This window comes from Colletotrichum abscissum (assembly GCF_030869225.1).
Source record: "Colletotrichum abscissum strain IMI 504890 chromosome Unknown Scaffold_69.1, whole genome shotgun sequence".
Classification (NCBI taxonomy): domain Eukaryota; kingdom Fungi; phylum Ascomycota; class Sordariomycetes; order Glomerellales; family Glomerellaceae; genus Colletotrichum; species Colletotrichum abscissum.
In genome coordinates, this window is record NW_026850513.1 from 14,220 (window position 1) to 34,893 (window position 20,674).

General features: G+C 54.1%; 5 protein-coding genes across 5 annotated transcripts; 2 read left to right on the plus strand and 3 right to left on the minus strand.

Moving 5' to 3' along the window:
* Window positions 1-721: 721 nt before the first annotated feature.
* CABS01_15543 (uncharacterized protein) lies at window positions 722-1,075 on the plus strand (the record flags this gene model as incomplete). The annotated part of the gene is made up of 1 exon (XM_060548878.1): window positions 722-1,075. One exon carries the CDS (start codon window positions 722-724, stop codon window positions 1,073-1,075), a length of 354 nt encoding a protein of 117 aa, XP_060391670.1.
* A 2,900-nt stretch (window positions 1,076-3,975) lies between these two features.
* CABS01_15544 (uncharacterized protein) lies at window positions 3,976-4,941 on the plus strand (the record flags this gene model as incomplete). Its single annotated transcript, XM_060548879.1, has 1 exon — window positions 3,976-4,941. One exon carries the CDS (start codon window positions 3,976-3,978, stop codon window positions 4,939-4,941), a length of 966 nt encoding a protein of 321 aa, XP_060391671.1.
* Window positions 4,942-5,966: 1,025 nt separating this feature from the next.
* CABS01_15545 (uncharacterized protein) lies at window positions 5,967-6,257 on the minus strand (the record flags this gene model as incomplete). Its single annotated transcript, XM_060548880.1, has 1 exon — window positions 5,967-6,257. The coding sequence occupies one exon, from the start codon at window positions 6,255-6,257 to the stop codon at window positions 5,967-5,969; it is 291 nt and encodes a 96-aa protein (XP_060391672.1).
* A 1,355-nt stretch (window positions 6,258-7,612) lies between these two features.
* Window positions 7,613-7,867, minus strand: CABS01_15546 (uncharacterized protein; the record flags this gene model as incomplete). The annotated part of the gene is made up of 1 exon (XM_060548881.1): window positions 7,613-7,867. One exon carries the CDS (start codon window positions 7,865-7,867, stop codon window positions 7,613-7,615), a length of 255 nt encoding a protein of 84 aa, XP_060391673.1.
* An 8,154-nt stretch (window positions 7,868-16,021) lies between these two features.
* CABS01_15547 (GDSL-like Lipase/Acylhydrolase) lies at window positions 16,022-17,651 on the minus strand (the record flags this gene model as incomplete). Its single annotated transcript, XM_060548882.1, has 5 exons — window positions 16,022-16,067; window positions 16,191-16,519; window positions 16,571-16,749; window positions 16,862-17,304; window positions 17,446-17,651. 5 exons carry the CDS (start codon window positions 17,649-17,651, stop codon window positions 16,022-16,024), a joined length of 1,203 nt encoding a protein of 400 aa, XP_060391674.1.
* Window positions 17,652-20,674: the final 3,023 nt, after the last annotated feature.

Genomic DNA, 20,674 nt, shown 5'->3' on the forward strand with positions numbered 1-20,674 from the left:
TCCCAAACCCTTTTCCTCCCATCTTTCTCGACCCTCGTCTCCAGGTCGATCACGGACCCCTTCCTCATGAACCAGGGTCGTAGGAGCCAGAGAGAGGCAGAGGCACCTTGCAGTGGACAAGGTATGTGCGAGACATCATGGCCGGGGCCGGGGTGGGATCAAATGTTTAGGGAAAGCAAGCACCAGGCCAAGACGATGACCACACAACACACATGCGCACATCCATGGGCCGTTCAAACTCAGAGAGCGAGAATCCGAGCAGAGAGGGCAGAAGGAGAGAGAGAGCCGACACCAAAGACCAGACTTGGTCTCTTCCTCCCCTGTGACCCTATCCTTGCAAGGTTCAAGCCACCCTGCGCAAGCGAGGGGGGCTTTCCTGGCGCCCGAGCTAAACTGAAGATCATATTGAAATTAGCCTTTGTTTCCGACTGTCTGTTTCCCTGCCCCCCCCCCCCCCCCCCCCCCCCCCCCCCCCCCCCCCCCCCCCCCCCCTCCCCCCCCCCCCCCCCCCCCCCCCCCTCCCTTACTCCCCCCCCCCCCCCCCCCCCCACACATCCCACCCCCCCCCCCCTGCTCCCCCCCCCCCCCCCCCCCCTCCTCTTACACCCCCTTCACACATCTCACATTTCTCACACCCTCATGCCATGCCAATATGGAGTCTTTCCCCCTCCTCCTCCAAGAAACAGTATCCCGGCGCCCCTGATGCCCCATTCCCCTATCGATGCCGTGCCGTCTCTTTGACGCCGCCGCCGTCCGATCCCCTCGCAAAAAGCCCACAACCAAGATGGGGGGAAAAGACAAGATGGAGAGATACTGTCAGAGCACACCAACCCAACAGCAACAAGCAGCAAAGCAGGGCCCAATAGAGGAGGCTAACGAGTCGCTGACAGCTACCTTCAAACTTGACGTGCGTAACCCTTTCGCACGGCCGCCGCTGCAAGCGATGTCGACGACGCCGAACCTAGCGGCAGACGCCAGACCAGGAGCTTTGCGGCGACTGCGGGAGAGCTTCGCTCGCGGCGTTTCCATGGGTGCCACAAAGCCAACCGCCCCGAGTCGAGTCGGGCTGCAGTGACGAACTCTATCTAGCGGTGCGTTGCGTTGTGTTGAATTGCGATCATATGGGATCTCTGGGGCCGACTTGCCTGGGCTGAACTCAACTTTGAACAGTTTCTGCTCCATTTCCAATTCGGACTGATGCCCGACCCGAAAGCCTGGCGGACGGTCAATCATTCACCACACTGATTTTCGTGGCTAAATTGTGAATGGTCAAAATGCCACTCTGGGATGCCACTCTGGCACTCAGTACTAGTTGTGTCGGCATCGCCAAGCGGCAACTGCCTGAAGGTTGCAACGCACACGACACAAAGTTGAGAGTTGTCTGAAGTTGTCAAAAAAAAGTTATCGTCCAGAGTTGACCGGCTGTTGCCGTTGCACAAACCGGCTCTTCACATGAGTTGACGCAACGCAACGCAACGTCTTGGGAGCTGTTTCTCTATTTTTCATCCCGATGACTCCGCATGAGATGCCAAGAGCAGGCCGTTTTCCCAGCCCGTCAACCCTTTTTTATCATTAAGCTTGTCTTGAGAGCAACGTGATGAGCGTCAATCAAAACAACATCCGGCCAGAATGCTTGCCACTCCTGCCTCTCAACCCTGTAGTAAATCCGGAATATTGTTGCAATTAATGTCCCATGATCTGGGAAGGGGTTCTTCCGGGCCCCTGTGTATTGGTATTCGTATGCCCCCCCACGGATGCGAGGCCGAACATCATAGTAGCATAGAAACAACTCATTATGCTGGGAAGAGCCGTTGAGACAAGATTGGGATCATCTCGCGTCGTCGGCAGATTGAGCGAAGTTTGGATCCGACAATCTGCATCATGGGCAACTTGCCATTCCAACACTTCAGGACGATTCTGGAACAAAGACACCAGTCATCCGAACATGGGACCTAGCACGGCACGTTGAAGCACCGTGTCCCCCTCCCTCCTCTTTCTGAAGTCTCGCAGCCTTGGGATGACGTTCTGGCATCTGCACATTCGAGGCAGAAGCGACGAACGGCATAAGATCACCTCGACAATCCGGTCGCAGCACAGGGCTGGCAGGGTCTGATGAAGCTCTTGGGGCGTCACACGCCGCACGCCCCCCGACGTCAGTCAGGCACAGAGTCGTTGCTCGTCTCAAGTGCGTGCGTGTGTGCGGAGCAGTGTGTGTCTGTGGTGCGTGCCCACGGCTGGCAACCCCAGTCCACGAACACCACGGTCCATAACGAACATCTCTCCCTCTCTCTCTCTCTCTCTCTCCCGCGTCGTGGCTCTTGACCTTCTTCCCTTCTACACCAACCCCTCGGGCCTCCGTCCCAAACACACAAGCCTTCATGACAGGACAGGGGTGAGGCATCCCAGACTGCCCCATCCTCGGAACGGGAGCAAGATCCAGATTAGGAAATGGTGGCCCGAGTGGTGCCATGCATAACAGCACTGGATTCGGATTAGCCCTTGCTAGGCTAGCGGCCCACGCACCACGGCCGTGGAAGGGGGGAGCCGGGGAGGCGTAGCCAAGGGTGTGCCGGCAGCTTGAGAGTTTGTGAGTTCAGAAAGACAGAGAGAGAGAACGAGAAGAGTAAGAGGGCGTGTGGCCAAGATATGTAGGGGACTCCCTCAGTACATTCCCGTGTGGGAGAAGGAGGAAGAGGCGTTCAGAGCAGGGCCCTAACGAACAGCCAGGACACACGGCTGGGGTACGCTCTTGGACAACAGACCCTGCCGTTGCATAAACCAGTGACCGTTTGACCTCAGCGATCCATTGACGTTGATCCCAGACGGGGTCAGTCGCCCTCGATCTCACCCGCAATCCCGGCTACTGCTGCCAGCCAGCCAGCAACACGGATACACCCATTACCTACTGCTCCCATGTATCCGTACTGCGTAGAAGTACGGATACACTACGACTCTTTTCTTTCTGCCCACGCCAGACTCGAGATCGTTGTTGTTATGATTATGGTTCAGGCACACAACCAGCATCGCTCAGGATCCCCCCGATGCACCCCCAAGTAAGAGAACCGTCCACATACCCTTGCCCCGTCATCCCAATATCCAGGAGGCGCTATAGCCAGGCTACAGATACATCGAGAGACAGGCCATCGTGCTCGCGCTTCTCTCACTCTCTTTCCTGTCTCTGCTACTTGCTAGTTCCTACCTGTTGTCTTCCTCTTCCTCCTCTCCTCCCCTCCCCTCCCCTCCTCCCTCTTCACGGCCCCCGGTCTCATCTACCTAGTACCGATGACCCCGTCCTCCTCCCCTTGTCGTTAAACCTCGCAGCACGACTGAGTAGTACGTACCCCATAGATGACCCAAGACGAGGACCTTGGACTGACCCTTGCTTCGCTACCATCAGAATCACACACCCCCGTCGTCGCCGCCTTTCGTCTGGTCCCAGGCCTGGCGTAACGGTCCCAAGACTTATCCCACTCTCTCTGCCTCTGACCCACACACAATTTGTGACAGGCGATTGTGGCATCTCATCGTCCAGGGATCATCGTGTGGATTTACGCTTGATCACCCATTCCACTCTGCTTCGGGAGATCTGATATACCTGCCTCCCCCATCTGCCACCTCTACTCCATCCACCCACCAACAAGCTTCTTTCACCAGGCCATTTCATACTTAAACTACCCACCCTCCCCTTCCCCCTCATCGACTTGGAACCTCGAATAACTCCTGAAGCAAAATCAATCTCTAGTATCCAGCTGGCACTTGGGGCTAATCACTACTCTACATCTAATACCTGTTGTGTTAATATTCAACGACCTACCACCATCACCATCACATCAACCACATCTTTCATCAACCACATCTTTCATCAACTCATCGACGACAAGACCGAAGCCAACTACAAGGAGAAAAGGATCAACTACACCACGCAACCAGCACCAAGCACACTTCAAAGTTTTTCGAAACTCTTAATCAGCAACAATGGCGAGCGCTTTAATATCGAACCCGTACGCTGCTCAGCAAAGCGCACACTACGGATACGTCCAACCGCCTCAACCTCCCCCATCGCCTCCCATGGACGAGACATCAAAGTGCTCTCTCCCCTCCATCTCAAATCTCCTTGGCCTCGCAGACCAAGGCTCGCCCACATCCGAGACGCACCCTCAGATTCCTCAGCAAGGTACGGATAGGATGGACAGCGCAACAGACAACAGCATCAGAACACTGACCTCCCGCATAGCATCCTCCCAAAAGTCCGAGACGAGACCAAGCTCTTCTCACTATGGCCGCGGCGGACTTCCTCCCACGCCTCCCATGAGCTCCGACGCCTCCTTCGACGGCTACAATTCTCCCTCGACGAGATCCGTCAGCCAGCTTTCCGTCGTCTCACAGCCCCAGAGCAACTACTACTATGAGTCCACGCCCCCTCTGGAAGCCGAAGCCCACCGCCACATGGCTCCCATGATCCCAAGAGTGCCTGTCCAAGGCTCATACGCCCAGGCCCAGCCTTTCCCGCCTGCCTATATGCCCGCCCACAACCCCATTGCGGCTTCCTACTACCCTCCCATGCAGCACACCCCTCCTCCTCAGGCTCAGATATCTGGCATCTACTACCAGCGCCCTCTTCCTCAACAATTCCCGCCCATGGCCCCCGTTCCCGTCGGCATGGGACCCAACGGTACCAACCCGTGGCAACATCACCACTACATCTCCCCCTCCTCAGCGGCATCCTTCCCCCAGAGTCAAGACCGCTACATCTGCCAGACCTGCAACAAGGCCTTTTCCCGCCCTTCATCCCTGCGCATCCACAGCCACTCTCACACCGGCGAGAAGCCCTTCAAGTGCCCGCACGCCGGCTGCGGCAAGGCCTTCAGCGTTCGCAGCAACATGAAGCGTCACGAGCGCGGATGCCACAACTTTGAGAGCGGCAGCACCTGCAGCAACTGATCGACAATTATAATCTGAACGGTTATTTCTATTCACTGTTATCATGATCAATACGACAAAAATCCTGGGGTGGAGTCGTCAAACGCGCAAAAGAGCTGGAACGGCAAAGGGGAAGGGGGGTTCGGACCGGTTTCAACGGGAAAGATACCACGTGGTAGAACATTATCACTTCTACCGCAACTGCAACAACATCAAACGACATCAATTTTAACATCATAATCAGCAATGACGAAAACAATCAAAACAAAAAAAACCCCAAACCATCAAATCAAAGTCTTTTCAACGGCGTTCAACAACTACAAAAGAGGGTTCCCCACGGATTGGAGAACATCATCCATTGGCGGTCCTCTGGATTGGGGAAGACGGGGTCAATCAAAGGCAGAGGAGGAAATCTATTTCTTCTCGACATGTGTTAAAGTTGGCTTATTTCTTCTATTTTCCTTTTCGTCTGCTTTTTACTACCGGAGCAAGAGGCGTGAATCATGGCTGGGGCAAAACTGGTCACGGGCAAGAAGTCCAGCCAGGCAATGAGAAAACTTGGCATTTACAGGCGTTTTGAATTGTATACGGGGGGTGGGTAGATCGTGTGTGGAGGTGGCACGACGCTTATTGTGTGTGACTAGTCCCCTGGTTCGGAGGCAAGTCGAGAGGCAAGGTTATTCCTGTGAGGATTTCCCTGTCTTGGCAGTGTTTTGGGTTGTTTTTTCTACTTCTCTTTCCATTATTATTCCGGTTCTTGAACGATTATATCAAAATGTACGATTATGTGGTAATGTATATAGAAAGGAGAAGCCGCACAGAATCGAACAGAGGAGAGGATTGAAAGATCATCATCATGAGTTTCCCGTACTCTTTGCACAGTGACTAGGTGGTTTCGTCAGTCTTTTCTGGCCACATCTTTTCGTCCCAAGACGTAACATGTGTGGGCTCTACATTGTGGGTTCTGTTGCAATGAGGCGAACTTGATCCCCTTGCAACACAACAAGCCTGGACCGAGCACGTAGGAAAGCTCGGATCAGTCCGATTCATCTCCCCATCACTAACATATCACTAATCTTTTGACTACCGCTATTGTGTTTCCTCACGGACTCACACGTATTCGGAATAGCTTCTCCGACACAGGCACTCGTAAACATGAAAGTATAGTTTGCTATGAGCCATTCCTCACAAGGTACGTTGACTTCGAGGCTTGGGACCGGACGGAAAAGCCGCCGATCGCAACATTGTGAGATGGCAGCTGCTGATGACACAGGCACACCCGTTAAACTCCACCAGGGTGGGAGTGGAAGAGGAGGGGAGGGGGGAAGGCTTCCCATTTCCTCCATGGATCTAGCAATCCAGGTGACTCCTCTGTCCCCATTCATTGAAAAAGGAAAAGAACAGCCCAAGTTCCAGAGCGGGAACATTGGGACTCGGAGAGAAGTGCGGCGAAAGAGGATGCGGTAGGGCGGAAGACGGCAATGATTGACACCAAGGAAGACCAGCCCGGAGAAAGAAAAAAAAAAAAAAAAAAAGAGGCAGATGATCGACGCTGCAGAAAGGTGTCAGAGAGTTGGTGGTGCTCTTGGGATGAGACAGTCAGAAGATTTACGCTTAAAAAAATCCACCGCCTGATTTTTCTTGTTAGGGTGGTATGTGCCTCTCTCTACCAGTTTCTCTCTCACTCTGTTGTGTAAGGTGTAAGAGAAGTGAGGTCAGTGTTGCCTTTGCATATTTTGTTTCGGCCGGTCTTTTCGCCGTTGCTCGTCTACATGGTTGACCGATGGAACCCAAAATCTCTCTTCAGAGTCCAAAGAGGCCAGATTGATTTTGTCCACGGCAAAATAGCCGTGGGTGCTGAAAGTCATGCGGCCAACCATTGTCTCTCTTACGTCTCTTTCCTTCCACGTTCAGCAAGGTAACTCCAAGTTGTCTGCTTGTCCCTATAGAGTCTATTTTGCCTTTCGCTCCTTCGCCTCATCGCTACTTGACACGAGACTTGCCCGACATCTTTTTTATTGTTCAGACCGATGAAACGAACCGGAGACCCCAGCCCGAGCGTTGGCCCTGACTCTGACTGGCTGGCTGACTGACTTGGCTGACATCCCATCCTTTCTTTTTTTTTGCCTTTCCGTTCCTGATCCCATCCCTTCCCGCAACCGCAATGCGGCTGAAGTGTGAGATTGAGAAAGTGTGTGATGTGACACCTGACTGGGGGTGAGAGTTGGCTCTTGCACTGCTATGTCAGCCATGTATAATAGGTTCGACAGTGTCTCGTGCACGTCACGGAGTGGGCTTTTTCTTGACTTCATTGTTTCCACGCTGCAGTCTGTGTGTTCGCTTCGCACGGCACGGCATTGAAGAATATCTGGTGTTGGTATGTGCGTGCATACATGTACCACACGGCAGACACACATACAAAGTACATCCTATTACCTCCCGAGCCACTATGATTTCTTTTCGGGTGACTGATTCGGAGATCTCGTTGAAGGACGATGATAGTGAGGGTTTTAAGATTACAATGTCTCAACTCATGAGATGTAGCTCTGTAGCTTTGTCGAATTAAGGAGCCTCCACCTGTTGGTGGACTATCACTAAACCTCACAAAACGTACGCGGCCCTGCTCGGGAATTTATTTTTCCCAAATGTTTAGCGCCACCGAACCGGAGCAACTGAGACTTCAAAGTCCGAGTTAGTGAATGGCCGACCCGCTGGCCTTACGGAGTACGTGGGTTCTTGGCTTCAGCAGTTCAGCTTCGTTATCCAAAAAGGCACAGGGTGTTAGTGACGAGACAAATCGAGGCCGATTCTCGTTGATCTGACTAGTGTCGCTGGCTGAGTCTATGGGGTCTCTGATGTGGGCGGGGAGGGGGGGCCTCGGAGTTGGAGGATCGAAACTCTTTTGCACCACAGAAGCGCCGATGGCCACACACGCACACACACACATACGAAGGACACAGAGTGACAGAGTAACATACACTACACTATCCGAACCCGCGTGAACCAAAGAAGAGCAAAGTCTGGTATGACAGCGCCGGGCCAACCCCGGGTAAAGAGGAAGGGAAGGGAAGGGCAAGCAAGGTAGGGGTCGGGGAAAGGGATGGCTGTCAGGATTGCTGCAGCCAACGCCGATCCGCGCTGCGATAGAGAGTGGGAGACGGCAGGGGGAAGAAACAAGACCTACAACTCTAAACCGGGGTTCAAGAAAAGTCGGCCACTATAACTGGTCAGGAGGGGGCTTTGCTTTCTTGGACACTGCGACGGTAGCATCGAGGGCACACGGGGAGACGGGGATGGGAAGATCACAGTACGCAGTTTGGGGACAAATTCTCGGGGCCACGGTCGGAAAATGTCCATTTACGACCTGTTACGACGTGGCCGGCTTTCCCATCGCGGCTCCAACGGTGCAACGGCGCCAAAAAGGGGAGACGATGGCGTAGCATCAACGGCTGGGGGGACTCCGCTTTATTGGCCTGGTGGCGCGAACTACTTTTTCTGCTGCCATTCGTCTCTTTCTTGCCGGGCAGGGCAGAAAGGATTGAGAGGTGCTCTGTTATGTCGGCGGCACATTAAGCTTCTCGTGTCGTCCTGACTCGGCCTGCAACGTCAAAGTCTCTCATGTGCCATGCTGCAATATTGACAAGAAGCTTTTCGGCCAGGTGTTTTGTTTGTCAATATCGATCTGTCGTTTCTCCGCCCCCCTTTTCTTTTTTGTTTCTTCGTGACTCCGTAATATAATGAATGTTAATGTTTTTACCCTCTTTTATTCATTTGGAGCGGCCCCTTTGATCAGCCAGGGTCTGTAGAACTCTATTGATATGATTCGCAAAGGATCAAGGCGCTCTTAATTGCAATTATGTTATATTATTCCGTGTTTTACCCATCGAGTCAATCTTCTGCCCATCATGGGCACTCATTGTTTTGATGGATGGATGGATCTCCGGACCCTTAATTCATCGTACTCATGTCAATACGTGCGTATGTAATACCAAGCTTTTCCTTCGCTGGCATCCTGTTGGAGAAAATGGGGACTCTTCCCCCCTCGAGCGGGGTTGTTGACTTACGAGTCTAAGACATGGCTTGACAAGCTTGTCAAAAAACACCCCGAGGAAGCCGGCTTGTTATGGGAAGCCCAATCTCGGGAGTCGGGCGGACGCGGAGTGGATCGACTGGCGCTCCGAGATGAGGCTTTCAAGCGCCGCTGGCACGGATGTACGGAGTAGCACCCTTCTCCAAATGTACTCTAGTTGTTTACGACCTGTGCCCTGCGAGCTGTCTGGTGTTTTGGTCATCGCATGGGAATGGACCCTTACTTTGATGACGATACTGTTGTTGTTATTGTTATTTTTCATGCCCCCTTTCCACACCGGTCTTCCTCGACAAGCCCTTTCCCAGTTGCGAAGACGATGGATTCGACCCGCAAACGGTGATCACCATTCCATCTCGCAGCGCAGAAGAGGGACGATGCCTGCAGCGCCAGGCACAAAATCCACAGGAAAACGGCGTGGGAGCCCGGTTTGCATGCAGAGCCAAAAGGAACTCGCCCGACGCAGGGAGGAGGGGCCGACGACAATGACTATCTCTCGCTGGACTCCGTAGACTGTGGGTAGAGCGAGCCGGCAACCGTTCTCTCCATGAAGAAACTCAGTACGGAGTAATGTACGAAGTAATCTACATACGCGCGCTACGGATATTCCGTAGAGCATGGACTCGTGGAGTGATTGCTTTCAGTGTTCATCTCACTGTCGTCAGCCACAGGGCAGTGCTTGCCTTTCTGCCCCTCCCTGCGCTTTCACTGCAATCTTGGAGTCGAAAGGTTAGTCTCTAATAAGGCATTATAAGTGTACGGAGCCCGGTAGGTTAGCACGGCTAGTTACTAATGACTCTGTCCTCACGCTAGACGCAGACCAAAATCCTTCTAGCGCTGCACGCCAGAAAGTCAAACCCAAGGACGAGGGGGGGCACACCTTTCACTCCTTTGGCGGAGCGATCTTGGCTAACGATAGTTTGGGGCCCCTTCCTCCACCTTCCCGAGCCCCCTACCCTGCCCGGCGCGCCGGGAAGAGTGGCAGCGGTGGCCTGTCCTTGCTGACGTTCGTCGGGAAGCCTGCGATGGCCCTAGTGAATCCGTGCTCCTATTGCTCTCTCTTGGTCGTCGCAACTTGCTAGCCGTTGGTTCCTCCTCTTCTTGGCTGTTCGGCGCCGAACGAGGACCTCAAGCTTCTGGCTGGAAGGACGAGCCTAAACAGACAAGAGACACTAGAGACGAGAAAAGTCTAGGACGGATAGTGCCAAGAGCTCTCGATGGCCTGATCTGCCCCATGGCGTCATGAGCCTTGAGCACTGGCTCTCACAGTGAGAGGCGACAGATCCCTTTGGGCATGAATGTCGGGTTATTAGCAAATCTCGCTCTGGGGACCGGCGATCCGGTACAGGTCATCGCCCCGTCCAGCGTATCTTCAATACTGGATTTTGATCGTGTCGCGCGTGATGTGGGATAACGTAGTAATCGACGATATAGAGAGGCGTTCGCCAGCTGTTGCATCTCATGTTGCATTTGACATGCTCTCTAGGCTTTCCCACTGCCACCGTCTCAACCGGCGAAGGGAAGAGCGCAGGTTCTCGCTGACTGACCGCCCGAGAAAGCGAGGATTACAACTACTGGGCAGTTGACTAGCTGGAACTTGGGATGGGGATAGGGGGGGGGGGGGGTCGGCCACTCACCATGCCCACCCCGTCTAGCCGGTCCCAGCTCCGTCTCAATATCATAAAGTCGAAGTCAAACAAGCAGAACCCTTGCAGGGCTTCCGAGCAGGGGGATGCGTGCCGATCACGGGCTCCAGCTGAGCCTGTTCCTGCAGAGCCGACGACTCAGGATCCGGCATGCTTCTTGACCGGGCTGGGGCTGGGAGAGCCTTGGTCGGCACTCGCACGCAGACTTGCACGACCAGGGACCGGCATTCCTTGCTTTGCAGACCTCAGACGATTCATATCCTTTCTTGGCGGGGATCTCTTCTTCTTTATTGGAGTCTCGTGCGTTCCCTCCGCCCCTCCCCAGTCCAGTCTTTCGACCCTTCAACCCTTCCCACATCATACTCACCCCCGGGGCCTATCTTTCTGTAAACGTGCGTTCGATGCTACTCATGCCTGGGAAATCGCACGCTACGCCGCTAAACCAGCCCATCGCCGTTCCCAGTGTCGCGGCGGTGGGAAATTTGGTTGGCTCGTCCTCCAAGTTTCCCAGAACGAACCCGTCACGACGGGGAGTCCGTCGACTACCAGGTTAGCGCGTCCCCTCCGAATGGTACCGGCGACGGACGGCAGGAAACTCTGTCCATGTCCCACGCCCATACCACGAGCACTGCGCTGCTTGCGTAAGGTAGAGTCGTACCATGGTGTTCGCAGAGTGTGCGAAGGTAGTGTAGAGTATACGCTGGATGCTCACGCAATTTGCTAGACGGGGGATCCCTTCTTTTGGAGATGGCTCAACCGCTCAACCGAGACGTGAGCGCCTTCGTCTTAGTCGACAACCTATTGGCCCGTTGAACTTTGTCTTCAGCGGCGCTCACACCACATTCTACACCGCACGTCTTTCTTCATCTCTTTCCCACTCCCCCGGTGTGCGGTGTGCAAAGGTCAGAGGGGGAAAGATGATGGCCACACGTTGTGTTTCAAAGCCTTTCATCTGATCGATGAGCAACCTTACACTCTAACACACAACACGCCGAAGTACAGCCTTGCTGCCCAGACCTGAGCCAAAAATCTGAAGAAAGAGGAGTCCCGGGCCGCTGGCAGGCCGCTGCCTGTCAGTTTGAGCCCAGCGGTAAGAGGAATGACGACCGGTTCAGACGGACGAGCCAGTCTGCCATTGCGAATTCCAACTCAATGCTGCGATGACACTCCCTCCCCCCTTCCCCAGCGTCCACCATCTTCCCGGCAGCAAGCCACATTGCTGAAACAGTCAGATGAAGGACAGGCTGGGCTGTTGTTGTAGTTGCGCATCAGGTTACCTCGCTTATTTCTACACTATACAAAAGCGCAACACTATAGACGTCAGTGTTTGAGCCTCGCCAAGCGAAGAGGAAAAGAAGACACAAACTTGGACTTGTGGGTTCCTCCAATTTTCCTCATTGCTAGATGCCGTCTGCGACGTCCATCTCGTCTGCTCGCCGCTCGGACGGCAGCATTTCCTGGGAATGACACCTAACGTTTTCCGCTGCGACGCCACTGCGCTAGTAAGAAGTGACAATCGCAGAAGCAACCGTCCGCGAAACGATGGGACCGTCTTGACGGACAGAGAACGTCTGAAAGAGCCTGGAAAGGGAGGATGAGGACGAACGAGCATCCAATCTCTATCCCTGCAATGGGGCCAAAGACAAGATCAACCAAGACATCCCAACTATCCGCAATCATCCCGAATAACCCATCGTGGTTTGCTTTGTCGGGCTCCTCATCTCCCCTTTCCCTTCTGTGCTACTCTCCCTACGGAGAACTCCCCGGGCGATCCCAAAGATCATCTTGATCAACATGATCAACCACCTATTCCGAACAGCTGCCGACGGCCTGGACCCTTTTCCTTTCCCCCTCTCGGCCCTTCCCCTCCCCATCTCTTCGCAGATTTACAGACAGACGGCAGCGGATTGCTGCCCGCTGCCGATTCGACTATCAGGCTAGCCAACTGCCGAAGGATTCACGGTGTCTTTGGTAGTCCCTGGAGAAATTCCCTCGCGAAAGTCACTAGTAATAGGAATAGAAAAAATGATAGAGAAGGCGGCAGAGCCACCACGGCCCGACTCTGCATACCGAATCCGAGACTCCAAAGGGCTAGTGATCGTCAACGTCGCAGACAGCCCAACGTCCTTACGTACGCATCCCGAATGCTACCAGTATTGTTACTTGAGAAGTCCGAAATTGGGCATGGCAGCCATAGTCTAGCCATCCCGCATGGTTTCTTAGAAAACCCTACGCTGTAACTCCGTCTGCTCCGCATTCTGACTTTCAAGTTACAGAATGAGGAAAATACGTCAAAGTCGTGGAGCTAGATCTCGAGAAAAACGTGGCAGGTACGGATAATACATGTAGGTTTGACGAAGGATAGCATTAAGAGACGGCTATTGCGGCTACAATGACCACGAGGCAGACAAGGCTCCATCATGTACGGATAACCAGACCAGACTAGAGCCAATTGCAAAGAACGTCTCAAAGTTGGCCTTGGTATCCAATCCAAACCGTGGTCGTAGAAAAAAGCCCAGATGCGATGGAACTCTACAGATACGTATTGCTTCCACCCAGGGACGAGAAAGACACCCTCGTCCACGTCTGTGACAACCCTCCCGTTTCAGGTGGCTTGGGGAGGTTGGGGGGAGAACTGAGAGGGGAAGGGTAGTGTAAGATAGGGTAGGCTAGGGGGGCGTGTGTGGTGTGCGTAGAAGAAGCTGGGCTGGGCTGGGTTTTGCGGCAACGTCGCCTTCACTCTGAATCTTGACAAGCGGGATCGCGGACGCCGGTGCGAACTCTGTGAGCTTCATGACCACCATCACGACCAAAAGTCACCTTGTAAAATCATCATCACCAAGCAGCAGCGCTGGGAGCACCCGTGGAGATGTGCCGTGTGTCGTCCAGTGTTCGCTTCAGCTTCCAACGTCGCCCGAGTGTCTCTCATGTCGGTGGTTTACTAACAGCTTTGTCAACCAACCCAACCCACCCGTAAACTCTTTTTTCACGTTTCGTTTCCCCCCTCCTCCGTATCTCTGCCTGCTTTCCTTTCTTCTTTTCCGGCGTTCGCTCAACCAGAAAGAGAATATAGCCCCGAGACAGGACAATTCCATTGTTCAATATTGACTCGAGTGCAATCAATACCTAGAGAGCGCACATCACATCACATCACACACACCCCAGGGAGCGAAACCGATCGACGAAACTTTGGGGCGTGGGCTGCTTGTCTTCCCCCTCCTAGCTCGTGGATCGCCGGACGCTAACACATTGCCGGGTGTGTGTCTGTGGGGGTGAGGAGGGCAGAAAAAGGGAAAGACAGCACCACTTGGCACTGGTAGATTCAATAGGGAAAAACGATAACAGCCAGAGCAAGCAAGAAGAGGACGGGTTCAATAAGATGACGGAGGCTCCCACGGGTGCCACCGCCCACCCCCCCCCCCCCCCCCCCCCCCCCGCCCCCCCCCCCCCACCCCCCCCACCCGCCCCCCCCCCCGCCCCCCCCCCCCCCCCCCACCCACCCCCCCCCCGCCCCCCCCGCCGCGCCCCCCTCGCCCCCCCCCCCCCCCCCCCCCCCCCCCCTTGCCGGGACGAACGACAGCAAGTCGGGCAGACCACGGCCGACGAAGAGACGACATGAACCGCAAGGTCGGCGGAAGATGCCGTAACGTATCCGTACCGCTTCGTCGTTGGGCCTCCAATCGGTCATGACTTTCCTATTCTCGCATTCACGGCCGGGCGTCGGTGCGCCAGGCTCGTCCCTTTTGAGAAGTCTCACGACTCGAGTGTGACGCACGCATGGCCGCCGTCTGGTCTCATGGTCTGGCTTGGCCCTTTTCCCCTCCCCTTGTCTGTCTCCGACTCTCTTCTTTCGTCCCAACTTGGAGAGTCCCCGGGCTTTTGGCGCAAAGCTGGGGTATCCCATTACGCTCATGGCTGACTCCGAATGGGCATGGGTCTTGCCAGACCGTCTTTTGTGAGCGTTCCGTTCTCCCAGTGTGGTACGGATACTGCGGTACCAAAAATGAGAATATCCTCCACCAGGGGGTGGTTAGGGTAGTGGAGGGTGTCCATCGAGGCTCCAGGAAGACTCCTCCCCAGGGACGACAGCTCCGCACAGGCGCTTGGGTTCATCAATCATGATGCAGGGAGCTTCACGGAAACGAAGCTTCCGTGAGGTAAAGGGAGAGATAACCAGCCAGGGTATTGGGAAAGCGGGAGAGCAAGAAGACCCTGAGTACCGGGGATTCGCAGTTTGGCAACGTGTTTCGAGAATCTCCTGGTTGAAAGATCGTCGATAGAGTGCGTAAATCCCCCGAACCCTAAACCGGATGACCATAGGACCTTTCACATCGACATGCGTCCGGCAAATCATACATGCTGCGAGCCGGGACAGCCGTCAAGGGAGTTTAGGCGGTGAGAAACAAAGTCTACCCACTTCACAGGATCGTGTGTCCTTGGGAGGGGCGGCTGGCTTCTCGCAAAGTGCGAGCGATGAGCAGCTGGGTCATAGTCAAATTGCAAGCGAGTCGTCAAATGTGGCTTCGAAGTTGCTGCCGTATTATGCATTGCTTTGCTGTGACCCATCGTTCGCTTGTCAACTACCTGCCATCAGTCCGTCAAGTTTCGTCTGTATCCTAAGTCAGACTTGACACAAGCTTACCGCCACCGCTTGTCAAGCAGGTTGAACGCGTGGCATCCCATCTTCAAAGGCGAGTTGCTGGGCATCGCTTAGTCCTCCACGGTCTCAAGTTGTTCAGCTTATCCACGATCTGACAGCCGGGCCTCATGCGCATCGCCTCGATCCTTCAAGGGAAGTGGGATGAGCCAAGCACGCTTGAGGCGTCAGACGATGCATCTTTTTCGCCTTCCCATGCGGTTTGTGGTGGCCAAGATGCATGATATGCTCCTAACCTTCAGGGTAGCCTTGTGAGGCTGGCCCCTGGCCCATGAGGCATCTCAAACAGTATCCGCGCCAGACACCTGTCAACCCCCCGAATGGGCTCTTCCGATGCGGGGGACAGAGGCCGGAGGCTGGCTCGTCCGGACGCAAGAATAGCATCCTCTGTGACGATATAGTAAGATGTCGCCGGGGGCAAGGGCCCCTGTTGGCATGAAAGATCTGTTGAGGCTCAAAGCTTGGCTCTCAGTCTTCTTTTGATGTCAATTACTGTCATCACTTTGACGTGCGGGTCATCGCGTTTCGACTCGTCTGGCTGCGGTGGCGGCGTTTCAACTCGGAAAGTTGCTGGTATATCAAGGTGTACTATAGACTATAACAACAGATGGCGTTTCTTGACAGGCGTGCCGTATGGCCCGAGGCTGCCTGTGCCATGGCTTTGTATCTTTGGAGTCCCCTTTTGTATAACCTCCAGTTCACAGGGGCGTCTTAATAGCTAGACTGATCGTTCCAGTACAGGGTCTCATGGTATACCCTGTCGAAGGGGGGTCAGCATACAGGATTTCACTTTGCCTCCTCGTCATGATCCGAAGGCAATGCAAGCATATCGTGAGAAGGTGCGATCCGTAGAGGAGAGATCGAAGCATGGAAGACTCACTCGGGTCCGGTAGCATACAGGGGCCAGCCGAGCTTCAGCGTGATGTACTGTATCAGGTGGCTCGCGACCTTGATCTGGCCGACATCCGTCGGATGCCACTGTGGCGCGATGTCGTTGTGCTGGAGGATGCCTGTGGTGTTGAAGAAATGCACGAAAGGTGACACCGGCTTACCCGTCTGCTCGGTGGTGTTTGTGACAGCATCCCAAGTTGTGGGGTTGGTTAGATACTCTTCCGAGTTGAAGTACTCGTAAACGCTGTTTACTTCGTCCCGAAGATCGATATTTTGACCGTACGTATTGCCATCTTGGAAAAAGCCTTGCCACATTTGCTATGGTTGCATTTAGTGGGAATTAGATACTGACTGGAAGGTTGGACGTACCATGACTATGACCTGAGCTTCGGGCCACTTTCCGTGGATACCCTGAATGAGTCTCTTGTAATGCTCAACGTAGGTGGCTTTGGTGACGTTGTTTGCAGCATTCGCATCGTTTGTGCCGAGGTTGATGACAGCTAGGTCGGCAGGAGGGCTTTTGGAGAAGTCCCAAGGTTCTGGCTCATCTGCACAGGCTGAAGTTAACAAAATATTTTCCAGAATATCCTGCAGTGATCTGTAATTGGTTTGAGGAGGCTGCTTTCGCCTGATTCTCTGCTTGAGACTGAATCCACATACCTCCCCATATGTTGGCCGCCCGCCCACCCGTGTCCGATGTGTAGAACCATTGGTGAGATTGCCCTCGAGGATTGCCCCAACAGTCCTGGTCAGCAACGCAAATGCCCGGGTAGGCCGTGATGGAATACTCAGTGTCTCCCAGACCCGCGCCGACACCGTAGGCAAATCCCGCAAGCGCCTCGTACGTATTATACATGCCTGCTGACAGGCTATCACCGATGAATTCGACCCGACGAGGATAGTCGGGAATCTTGACAAGCTGTTCTCCAGAATCCACATGGACCTTGTCGATTTGGACTCCATAAGCCCAGTTTGTCACTCTCATCTCAAAAGTGACTGGACTGACAGGACCAGCTAGGTCGATGCCTGGAGTTTTGGGGCTCACGAACTGGTGAGTGCCGCCCGCCGTGACATTTGTGTGCATCCAGTCTAGGCCCGCGATTCTGTAGGCGACAAGAGTGCTGCTGATAGTCTGATTACCGAACGTGACTGCAACTGTCTGACCGGTGAAGCCGAATTTGATGCCCGGGGCTCTACACAGCCTGAGTTTATGAACCTTTTCCACGGGGCCAGGGTACACTTACGCCCACCACGATATCTGCTTAGAATCCCATCGACCTTTGTATGATATCTCATCGGCATCGGCATCGTACGTCTTGAAGTCGCCAAGAGTCGGATCCACCTTCGTATCGGTGAAGCTCGTTAGTCTTGGGCGGCCATTTTCTAAGATAGTTGCGGTGACAGCAGAGACACAAGCCAGTACCGTTGAGAGTGAGTGCATCATCATCATTATGGTGTATCAGCAGCCACTCGCCTGACAAAGACGTTCGGTGTAGACGATCTAACAAGAAGTCTGGCAACATCATGGGCACAGAGATACTAGCTTCTTATGTCAATTTGTGACCTGCGGACGTGATTGAGGGTAGCCATGCCGACCCCTCATGACAATACGAACTAAGAATCCGGAGCGGCATGAGATGGACCGAAACGAGCGGAAAACACAATGCTCCCCTAGCCAGAGTCACTTTTGGCTTGGAGAAAACGTGCCGGCTATTCGGGTCGTGTACCGCTCCGATATTCCAGATGCCGACAATTGTATAATGAAGTCCTCAACTCCCTGCCTGCGCCTCGCGTATCTCGTAAGACACTGCTCTCCTAAGCCTGAACAAAGCCCAGCGTGTACAGGCGCGAGACTGCTGACTCTTTGACCCGTGACATCTTCTCGGATTCGAATTTGTCTAGAGGCAAGAAGCCTTCGATATTCTGCCCGTTGGTCCGAATATGCGATAGCGACGGGAAAATACGTTGAGTATCTCGAGGTGTACTCCACGGAGGGAAGAGCTCCGTGGGCCCGATTGGTGAAAGTGAGGTGTGATGAAATGTGGATTCATCGGTGTGGGGTGCCCGCTGTGGCCCGGCATCCGGAGAAAGATACAGTCTTTTCCGGCCCGTCAGGTCGGGACAGTTGTGGGTATCGGAATACCGGGACTAGGATGTGACACATTCCGTGGGTATTTGTTCTAGGCCGAGTGGCGTATTCCGCCAGACCGTTGAACGTTGACTTGTGTATTGGAAAATGCCCAATTTGCGTCACGTCGATGGCCAAGACTAAGTTGACTCCGGCTCTGGCTTGGTTCTACAGTCTCAACAACGTCAAAAGATAGCTTTGAAGCGGTGTTTGAAAACCAATATTCTGCATCAACACTATTGTCAGACACCTGAGAGCAATGCATTCGGTGTTGAGGAGATACTCGAACAAGCCTGGTTGATGGGAACTGAGATTTGGGCTTAGATCTGTCAAGTGCTAGGAAAGGGGGTTCAATACCCGAGGCAAGTGTCATGCAAGGCGTGATGTGTTGTGCATATCGCTGCTGCGTTGAATCTCGTGGCGCGACCATGTGCATACATCTCTGCAGCATCCCACAGCGCGGCAGCTGCAGCAGTTGTTCCTCGTCTTCGGCACACGATCGTATTGGTGCATCGGTTCGTTCAGGCTGTGCCGATGGGGATGTGACGTATTTCCTTGTAGCAATTGACCCGGTCGAGCATGACATGTGTCTTTGGCAAAAAGAAAGACCACGCCGACACCAGCACGAACGATAGTGGTACTAGTAACATGGTAGAGGTAGCATGAGTTTTATTTGGTCTGCCGAGGAGTTGGAAGCACGGAAAAAAGCCATGGGCTCTCCTATCGAACTTTGAAGGTTGGTTGAACAAGGTAGGATGCGGATGGAATGGAATGTCACCTGTCCGTCCAGCCCCAATGCCAAACTTGTATCCGTACATAGGTAGTCAGGGCGAGGGTCAGTCAGGATATCGTCTGAGCGTACTTCCGTACCTCGTACCAAGCCGCATTCCCCGGGATGCCGGCGGGGGATCGCTCGAAGCTATCATCCCTGCGGCAGCGAACCCAGTGTGACGGACTCCAGGGTAGGCACTGACCGCTCAGGTATCCCCACGGGAAAGCAAGAGCTGCCGATGGATAGGTAGCTTGGCCGATGTTCCAAGGTTTCGAAACGACAGACCGCCGAGTTGCAGTCATTCGGATGCTCCGATGAGGCCCATGTTTCTTTGTTGACAGAGCCTAGTTGCGCCGGCCGGGGGGTTTGTTTCGTGGGCAAAGCGAAGGAAAACGCGGTGAGATGGGCAACTCAATTTCGGGGACAGCAGAAAACGGCACCCGGAGCGAAGCAATTATGGCGATGAGGAGGGATCTAGAAACAAGGAAGTGTCATGGAATCAAGAAAATGGTAGAGGTTGTACGAGCGAGGGAGGACGTCAATCACGCGGCAGCGGTGGAACTTGAGGTGGTGAACAGACGCGGAAGGAAGAATGCGCCGTGAGGTACCTGCCGTTTGTGAAGGTCAAAACTTTGGGAAACAACCTACCTGGATGTCCGGCGCATCATCGTCACACCGAGCCACAGGAGACAGGTACTTCCTTCTTCACGGTACTTTGCGCGAGGTCGAGGTACCTCGCCACCCCGTGCACCTGCATCTACCGGTGTAAGGGACCATCCAACAACAACAACTTCAACAACTTGCTACATTTGATGAGACCCTCAAATAGCAAGCCCATCCGCCACCCTCCAGCATACTCGTCTACCTCGCCTCGATAGTTGGTAGCCTTTGTCTTGCTCCCGCTCGCTCGCTCATGAGTCTGGTGCCACCCGTCATCGTTTCCCCTCCCTTCGTCCGCTCGTCGCATCGCCAACACCATCACCTGTCTCTCGACCCCTCAATTACCGACCATCTTTCGAACCATCCCTAGCAATAACGTTCATCGAGCCGCGGGTGTCTTGGCCTTCTCCGAGGTAGTAGATAGCGATTTCAACCCCCATCACACCCTCTCGGAATCCATCATCACGAGCCCAGCAGGCCTCCGTCCAAATAGGAAGGCCAATAATCTTGCAATACCACCACGGCGGAATCACGGCGCTTGTCTTGAATTAACGATATCGACCGAGGGATGCCACACGGTTCCTGTCCATCCACACACCACTTACTCTCCGCTCCTGTCTGCCGCGTGCGCTACCTTCCTTACCTTACCTCACGATTCGCGACTGGGACTTTGGAACGGAACGAGAGACTGACAATAAGGCTGGCAACCAACAATCTTCGGTTATACTTACAGACTCCTTGCCGGCTCAATTCCCGTCACTGCTTTGCCAGGATCATCCATTGATTGCCTACCGAGTATTCTTAGCCTTGCAGCCACCTCCCGCCAAGATTGCTTTTCGCTACCTCCAGAGCAGTATTCCTACATTGTCGCTGCTGCTAGCTGCTATAGCGCCTCAGGGATCGACCGTCAGCT